This window comes from Crotalus tigris, unplaced genomic scaffold (assembly GCF_016545835.1).
Source record: "Crotalus tigris isolate CLP2741 ecotype Arizona unplaced genomic scaffold, ASM1654583v1 scf7180000017757.759095, whole genome shotgun sequence".
Taxonomy (NCBI): domain Eukaryota; kingdom Metazoa; phylum Chordata; class Lepidosauria; order Squamata; family Viperidae; genus Crotalus; species Crotalus tigris.
This window is the reverse complement of record NW_024096617.1, coordinates 586,542-596,153: the sequence shown is the minus strand read 5'-3', so window position 1 is coordinate 596,153 and position 9,612 is coordinate 586,542. Positions and strand designations below refer to the sequence as shown.

Below are 9,612 nucleotides of genomic sequence, written 5' to 3'. Positions count from 1 at the left end.
TTGTATAGTTCTTCTGTGTAGTTTTGCCATCTCTTCTTAATCTCTTCTGCCTCTGTTAGGTCCCTGCCATTTTGGTCCTTTATCATGCCCATATTTGCATGAAACGTTCCCTTCATATCTCCAATTTTCTTGAAGAGATCTCTGGTCCTCCCTATTCTGTTGTTTTCTTCTATTTCTTTGCACTGTTCATTTAAGAAGGCATTCTTATCTCTTCTAGCTACTCTCTGGAATTCTGCATTCAATTGGGTGTATGTATGTTTATGTATGTATATATATGTATATATGTATGTGTGTGTATACATACATACATACATACATACATACATACATACATACATACATACATATATATATATACACATACATACATATATATATATATAATTAATTAATTAATTCCTGGATTCTGTGTGTGTGTTTATATAGGGTCCAGAAATAGTCATGGAAAACGGATTAATCACAAGGTTTTTGCAGCTCCATAATTTCCCTTTTAATTTAGAAGTTTGTAAATAAAAAATATCAGTTATAGAATGAACGTGATACCTCATATAGAAGTGTCCACAAGGAAGTTGACATTTGTGAATTGAACACTTGGCACAGAGAGGGCATTGTAAAAAAAACAAGAGCAGCTAATTTTAATTATTCAAACAGAATCAACCCAAACCTATAGCTTGATGTTGCCTTTGTGAACTATGTTAATCTAGAATGTTTATTTAATCTATGCTGCAAATTCACTTCTGTCATTTTATTTTCTCTTTTTGAAAACAACAGCTTTGGGAAAGAGCTGAATTATATGCATAATCTCTGATCCTGTTTATTCAGCAGTTGAGTTTATTTCTTATCTGCCTGATGACAAAGGCATGTTCACTTTTTATCTTTTGTTCCACGGGGCTTCATGGAAAAGCTGTCCCAGCTTTTCATGCGTGAATAGTACTTTCATAAAACACCCTCACACTTTAAATTGTGCAACACTTATTGTCTGTGAGCATAGCTTTTAAGTGTATGAGCCAAAGGGAAGCATATATAAATCAAAATATAAATAGCCTCATCAAATGAATAATACAAGCTTCTGACTATGTAGCATAATAATCTTTCAGGCATGTGGCAAAGCCACTTTTCTGAATCTGAGGCAACAGATTGCACTGAACAATGATGGGAGACCAGTGATGGAATAGAGAGATCTAGGATCAAGTCCAGCCTCAGCCAAGGAAACACAGTGGGCCCTTTTGTTTCAACCCAACATACCCCTTGGGGTTGTTTTTCTGGGAGAAGAATGGGAGGGGAAACAAAATGAGATATAAACAAATTAGAGAGCCTTTTGATGCAGCAGAGCTGAAAACAAGATTGTTAGTTTTAGTCTTCTCTTCTGCATGAAAGCCAGCAGGATGACTTTGGGCCAGTTGCTCAGTTCAACCCATTCCCAACATGTTCTGATGTTGGAGCCTCTGATGAATGCCATGCCAGTGACTGATTGGCAAGCTAAAACCAAAGAAAAATGCCTCCTCTCTCTTATCGTTTAGAGTATTTTAATGGGCAACTTAATAAGGATCTCATAATTTTAAATTCTACTTCTCATCTAATTTGAACTCACCAGAAATAAATTCAAATTACTTATTTAGGATTTATGGTGAACTAAGCTCTGTTAAGATAAATATGAGTTTAGCTTTATTTGTTTTTCCAGATTCTATGACATAAATCTTAGAAATGTTCAGGAATAAAGCCCTAATTGAATTTTCAAGTATTTCACATTTTTCTAGGCACTTTAAAATACTGGGGTAGCCAGTGCAATTGTCTTTGGTTTGTGTCTGTAAGGAGATTCTTTATTATGGTCAATGAACAATCTATAAAATATATTGCATAAACTATAGTAATATTAATTCATTAGCCAAGCACAACATGTTACATGACAAAATTTGGCCACATTTAAAGAAAGTCATTGAGTCTGAAAATAATCACTTTAAATAAAATCAGTGACCATGGAATTTAGTTATATGTGGAGTTAAGAGCAAATATCAGCATGAAATAAACAGAATAAAAAGACATTTTGATAGTTTTAATGACTTCTCTGCATATATCATCTAGATTTGAATGTATCTCCCCTCTAAAACAGAGCCTCTGTTAAAAATTAGTCTGGGGACAGTAATTTGGTTAAATTTTGTAGAAAGCAAAGGTGATCTGGATGGAGTTATACCCATATATATTTTAAGTCTGCCACAAACAGATATTTAGAAAAGGCTAAAAACAACACCTCTCTAATGCATTGAACTGTAAATAAAAGACTTGCAAGATTCTGTTGTTATAACTACTCTCAATAAAAATAGCTTTAGCTTTCCTGTGGAATTGGTTTTTTGGTCTGTTCTTCCTTGTGGGGATGACTAGTCTGAAACAACAAAGGCTACTTTGAAGTGTGCCTGCAGAAAGAAACATTGATGTCCTTAAGGTATTGGATGATTACCTTTACTGTATGCTCTTACTGTAAACACTTGAATTAAAAACTTAAGTGTTCCATTTTAATATATTGTCTCAACCCATGAGGAGACAAAATCATTGGAAAGGGACCTAGGGACTTAGACCTACTGAGGAAAAGAATAATTTAACCTAAAATGTGAAAATTTGTACCAAGTTGGGATGTAGAATTGCATTTGAGATGCAGTATGGGACTTGAAATATGGTCCTAAATTTGAATTATTTCCAAAGGGGCAAAAGAAGAATTTGAATGCAAATAAAGACCAAATAATAATTGTGCCCCACTTGAGTTGAATGCGCTTGTAATACAGGGGGAATAAACAGTGCCCTTTAGTTTAGAATAATATTTACAGGGCTGAAGCAGATCTTCAAATAACATATTTGATATGTACTTTACATGTGGCTGTGGTATGAAATTCAATAGTGAGATGCTTCTGTCTTATATCCAAGAAACTAATTAATTTATCTTCTCCTGGGAAATTAGAATGGTAAATATACTATATTTATATTCACTATATATTCAGGCTATATTCTAACTATCTGGTCCCTCAACTAAAAAGTGAAGTCTTGATATAATATAGATATAATAACGGAACACAAATCTCAAGTTTATTGTTTTTTTTCTAGTGTGACAGGTTTTTTTCCTGAAACAATATTTACATGCACATTTTTCAAAAGAAATATTGAAAAATCTAGATTATTATTATCAAAAGAATAAGCCACATTACCAGAATTGAATTTATCTTTATATATTTTGCATTCCTTTCAAATCCTACTTTATTTTAGAGTAACATTATATCAAAATCAGTAATCCAATTGTTTTACTATATTTTAGCTGAAACACTTTATACAAATGTTGAGGAAAGCAGCGAGAACAATTTGTTCATGGTTATGATTGTTCAGTCTCATGAATGAGAATCTAGTTTTATTTTACATAAATCAGGCATTGTTTTCACATATATTTAACCAATTATTTATCATTTAAATAAGAAAAAAATGAACTAGACTTGTTACCGATATTTTTTTGTAACGTTGAATGATAATGAAGTTTTTTTTAACCTCAGCAGTAATTTGGTCAATTTACAGGAATAAAATAAAATAATGCATGCAGGTACATGTCCAATTCATTTCAAAATGTAGTGCTCTGTTGTGCGTGGGTCATAATGAACTCTATCTTCCTCTTCAGAAGCATAGTCCAAAGGCAAGCCATAATTATAATCAATGGTTACAACCGGTAATTTTTTCCCCTGGCTCATCTCTCCCTTAATTTCATGCTGATGTTCCCTTTCACTGTGCAATGAGACTGAACTCAGTTCCTGATGTGAAGATGAAGAGTGAAGGGTTGGGTAAGAAGAATATGGTGCAAATCTAGCTTTTCCTTCTCTGTTAATTACATCTGAAGGATGGATTTTCCTGTAATTGTCAAGGCGATCAGATCTGTAATATGAAAACAATTATTAATCAAATGTTATAATGAACAGAGTAATGTGTAGCAATGAGACATACTAACATTGGTATTATTTTATTGAAACAACAAATAGCTAATTCAAAGAAATGTATCAGAATGTACATGATTTCACTGAATATTGTCTAGGGAAAGAATCTTTCAAAGTAAATGTAGAAAATGCCTTCTTTCAAATTATACTACAGGTTCTGTGTAATAGTTCTTTCTCATTGGCTTTCTAATTTTAAGCTATTTTGCTGAAATATGTGATGAGACAGATGCTCAAGTATGGAAAGGTTCCAGTTTGTCCAGTATCCTCTCTAGAAGGATTTTTAATCTCTTTAACAACATGGGACATGTTTCATGTATGTCTTGGAAAACACCCTTTAAATCTACTCACACAGAACTGTAGATTACAAGTAGTCCTCAACTTTCAATTGGTTGTTTAGTGACTGTTCCAAGTTATGACAGACTCCCCAAAATATATTTATGATCCGGTTCTTAAAATATTGACAGCTGCCTCCTCTCTGCGATCACGTGACTGCATTTGGATGCTTGGCAACCAGCCTGCATTTAGGGCCATTTGTAGTGTTTCAGTGTCACATGACTGCAATTTTTATAACTTTTTGCTAAAAATCGTGTTTAATTCCCATTTTTGGCAAAACCGGGCCATAGCAAACAGTGGGTTGGCTTATTGATCACAGATTCACTTAACAATCATGGTGATTTGCTTAGTGACCGCTGCAAAACAAAAGCCATAAAACTGGGTCCGTCACATGGTAGCCTGCTTTACAAGAGTCATGACTTACAATCGTAATGGGCAGGTACTATTACAATTGTTAAGTCGAGGATTCCTATGTGCAGAGTTTCACAGCAAACTTATACACATCTTTGTCTCAGATTAGTACACATTGAATCATAAATAATACTTATGAATATGCCAATATGACTGTATTGCTAGAATTTAAGTTATAGGGTTTTATGCGTTTTTTGTGATCATACCTTTTTTGGGAATAAATATTGCTGTTTCAGATTAAGTTAAGAATACATCAAAATGGAACTTAACACTTAAATGTTAGCTAAGGTTTTCACCTAACCAGAATTAAGTCTTTTAAATGATGTATCATTTTCTTAAAAGACTGTCTTCTTGTTAAAGTTGAAACAGCAGAATTATATACAGTTTTATGATCATACAATGTATATAATTTTTCAGGACTGGTGTGCATTAGGCCTTTGAATAGCATACCTGGAGCCAATTTTAATCTTAATTTTTGAATCAAAACAATAATACATTTTGTATGAACCCCTGTGACAATCACAATTTTACCTGCAAGTTCTACTATAATTATCTTTATCAGATCCATAATCTCTCTGAAGTATGGGAGACTCTGTGTAGTACTCATGAGAAGGAAAACGATGGCTTCTGAATGGAAAAGAATAAACCTTTTCAGCAGAATATAATACTCTAATCAAGAAACTACCAAGGAAAAAAATCACATCTCTACCACACTGGCAGGGTAAGCTACTCTATAAAAAGGAAGCAAATCCCACATTCGCTAGCATTAATGATGTTTCCTACTTGGGTAATGAAATGTCTGCAAGTAGACCAAGGTTTAAAACGAGGTTTACTCAGAGAGAACCAAGGACTCACAAGTGTAAATTGTTAAAGAGATCATGTAATGAAGAAAAAAATAGATGTGATACTATACAGGTAATACTTGACGTATGACCTCAATTGAGTCCAAAATTTCTGTTGCTAAGTGAAACAGTTTTGCCTCATTTGATGACCATTCTTGCCACAGTTGTTAAGTTAATCACTGTGGTTGTTAAATTAGTAATACATTGTTAAGTGAATCTGGCTTCCCCATTGATGTTGCCTGTCAGAAGAACGTAAAAAGGTAATCACATGACCCCAGGACACTGCAACCGTCATAAATTTGAGTCAGTTGGCAAGCATCTAAATTTTGATCACATTTCAGGATGCTGAAATGATTGTAAGAGTGAAAAATTATCATAAATCACTTTTTTCAGTGCTGTTGTAACTTCAAACAGTCATTAAAAAACTGTTGCAAGTTGAGGACTATCTGTATAGTTAATTGACATTAGGTAATCAAAAGGATTGGTTCATTTATAATACATCCCAGGATCCAACAAAAATGCCTTGCTAGATGGGTTTTTCACAATTTCTCTTCCTTCTCTAGTCCAGCATCACTTTATATTCTATTGTGATGAGTTCTACAGAACTCATCCCACCCTTTCTCCCTTAATCTTAGCCATAAAATTCTTTTTCACATAATTATGGATCCAAACATACATACCTAACCATGTAATGTAAAATAAATGTTGTGTAATATGAGGGTGATGGACTTCCAAAGATTATTAGGCTTTAAAACAAAATTTTCAGCAAGCTTTGCAATTTTCATTACGACTATATCTCATTCCATCAATCATTTCTTCTATGTTCTGTGACATGCAAACCTGTTACAGTATATACATGCCCTTTCATGATAAGCAACATTTTGCAAAGTGTAGTTGGGAAGTAAGAAAATGCAAGGCTAAGAAATGAGATAAGAAATGAGAATGTGGTTTACCCGGGGAGAGTTTGTACAAAAATGTAAAGAGTATTTAAAGGAGTTTTTTGCTTTAAATATGAATAAGGGTACATCGATGCCCATGGTCTGGGATGCCAGTAAGGCGTATATGAGGGGAAATTTAATTCATTTAAATAAAGTTTTTAGGGATAAAAGGATACAAAGACGTAGAGAAATAGAAGATGAGATTAAAATAAAAGAAGAAGCGCTTGCTCTTAACCCAACTGATAATAACTTAAAGGTTTCTATAAAGATGCTTAGGGAACAATTTAATATGTTGATGGCAGATCAGGCGGCTACCAATTTTCATTATATGAGACATAATACTTTTTGTAATGCGAATAAGCCTGGGAGATGGTTGGCTTATCAGTTACGAAAGAAACAGAAGGCTAGGATTATAGAGAAAGTAAAATATAAAGGTACTGAGGTTTTTCAGCAAAATTTGATTAAAAAAGAGTTTTTTAGATTTTTACACAAAACTATACTCAAGTGATAATATAAAGGGAATGGATATAGATAAATATTTACAATCAGTACATTTTCCTAAACATTCTGAGGAACAGCAAAATGAGATGAATTGTTTAATTACTGTGGAGGAAATTGGCTTTGCTATCAAGCAGTTAAAGGTGGGAAAGTCTCCAGGAACAGATGGATTGACGTCAACGTATTATAAAAATTTATATGAAGAAATGTTGGAGCCATTAAAGGAGCTTTTTAATAGTATCTTGCTGGGAGCACAAGTTCCTCCTTCTTGGAAAAGAGCGTTTATATCATTGATTCCGAAGGAGGATCAAGATCTTACAGAGCCTAAGAATTATAGGCCGATATCATTATTAAATGTAGATTACAAGATTTTTACAAAAATTTTGGCAAATAGATTAATGCAGGTTATGAAGGATTTGATTCACAGTGATCAATCAGGATTCATAACAGGGCGATACATAAAATATAATGTTAGACAAATTATTAACTTAATTGAGTATTTGGATAAGAACAACCAGATTCCTGTGGCTTTTATATTTTTGGATGCTGAAAAAGCCTTTGATCAATTAGATTGGCAATTCTTATTCTCACTGGTAGAGAAAATGAATTTTGGGGATAATTTTTTACATGCACTTAAAGCTATATATCAGCAACAATCGGCTCAAATTGTTGTTAATGGGGGATTGACTGAGACTTTTAATATTGAAAAAGGGACAAGACAAGGATGTCCATTATCTCCATTGTTATTTGTTTTAACATTGGAGATTTTGTTGATCCAGATTCGAGAATCAATGGTAATCACGGGTATAAAGATAAGAAAAAATGAGTATAAATTACGGGCTTTTGCGGATGATTTGGTTTTGATTTTGGAACAACCGATTAGAGCGATTGATTGTTTATTAGAACTTATAACACAGTATGGAAAAGTTTCTGGTTTTAAAGTCAACAACCATAAGACTAAGATATTACCTAAGAATATGTTAGCCAATGACAAGGAAAGTTTGGTTAAAGCCACAGGTTTTCAGATGGTGAAAAAGGTTAAATATTTGGGAGTATATTTAACTGCCTCAAATGGAAAATTGTATAAAAATAATTATGAATTACTATGGGCAAAAGTGCAGAAGGATTTAAATGACTAGAAAAAATTGCAATTGTCACTGTTGGGGAGAATTTCAGCTGTAAAAATGAATGTTCTACCAAAGTTTCTTTTCTTGTTTCAGATGATACCTATTTTAAAAAAAGATGTAAATTTGGAGGAATGGCAGAAGGATATCAATAAATTCATTTGGGCTGGGAAAAAAACAAGGGTTAAGTTTAAGATTTTGCAAGATGCCCGAGAAAGAGGAGGACTTAAAGCACCTAACTTGAAATTATACTATGATGCAGCAGCCTTAACTTGGATAAGTGATTGGCTTACCGTATATGCTGGCATATAAGATGACTTCCGGAAGTGCTAAACTCGGCACCAAAGACGGGGGTCGTCTTATACGCCAAGTCGTCTTATACGCCGGCATATACGGTAATTTAACAAATAAGGATATTCTTGTTCTTGAGGGGTGGGATTTAATGTATGGTTGGCATGCATATTTAATTTTTAATAAGAAAGTGGACCGGGCTTTTAAATTACATATTTTGAGGAGTGCCTTACTTTGAGTTTGGAAAAAGTATTATTATAGGTTAAACTATAAAATACCTATCTGGGGGATTCCTAGACATGCAATTGAGGGGATTTCTAAGGGCATGAACTTTGATAAAATTTCGTATAAAGAATTATTAATTTGGTCAGGTTCGGATTGGCATTTAAAATCTCTAGATGTATTAAGGCAAGAAAATATTCTACAGTCATGGTTTCAATATTTACAAATAGTGGACAGGTGGACTGTAGATAAAAAGAAGGAATAACACTAGAAGATGGAAATCTGGTTATTCAGATTAAAGATCAGAGTCAGGCCCATATAAAAAGAATTTACAATGCTTTAATAGAATTAGACTCTGAAATAGAATTGGTTAAAGACTGTATGATTAAATGGGCTCAGAATATCCAGGATCCGATCCCATTGGACTTATGGGAGACAATTTGGATTAGAAATGTTAGATTTACACAAGCTCAAAATTTGAGGGAAAATTTTTATAAAATGTTTTACAGATGGCATTTAGATCCTAAAAAATTATCTTGTATGTATCCAAATTTACAACCCAAATGTTGGAGATGTGGTAATATGGATGCGACATATTTTCATGTTTGGTGGAATTGTAAAAAGGTAAAGGCTTTTTGGATTATGATTTGGTGGAACATTCAAAAGATTTTTAAAAGGAAGATAAAGTTCACCCCTCAATTATTCCTATTGGGTATCTTTGTGGATTTAAATGACAAAGAAACTACTTTAATGTTGAATTTATTAACTGCAGCAAGGTTATTAGTAGGCTCGTATTGGAAGAAGGACTCGTTGCCTACTTTAGAAGAATGGATATTTAAAGTTTCTAACTTTGCAGAAATGGCAAAAATTTCTGCTTATTTGAAGGATCATACACAAGAAAGATATATTATTGTATGGAGAAGATGGATAGATTATATTCAGAAAAAATATGGGACTATAAAGTTTCATTTATTTTATGAGTAAATTTTAT

At 33.2% G+C, this 9,612-nt stretch overlaps 1 protein-coding gene across 4 annotated transcripts in view; it reads right to left on the bottom strand.

Annotated features, from left to right (window-relative positions):
• Nucleotides 1-3,058: 3,058 nt before the first annotated feature.
• Nucleotides 3,059-9,612, bottom strand: part of LOC120306905 — a 37,085-nt gene continuing 30,531 nt past the window's right edge. For 3 of the 4 annotated variants that reach the window (XM_039340943.1, XM_039340941.1, XM_039340942.1), the window contains 2 exons: nucleotides 5,238-5,333; nucleotides 3,059-3,903 (listed from right to left, as the gene is read on the bottom strand). In XM_039340943.1, coding sequence (XP_039196877.1) covers nucleotides 3,591-3,903; nucleotides 5,238-5,333 — 409 coding nt within the window. In that variant the 3' untranslated portion in view covers nucleotides 3,059-3,590. The remainder of the gene's footprint in view (nucleotides 3,904-5,237; nucleotides 5,334-9,612) is intronic. The other variant, XM_039340944.1, reaches the window with a different exon arrangement.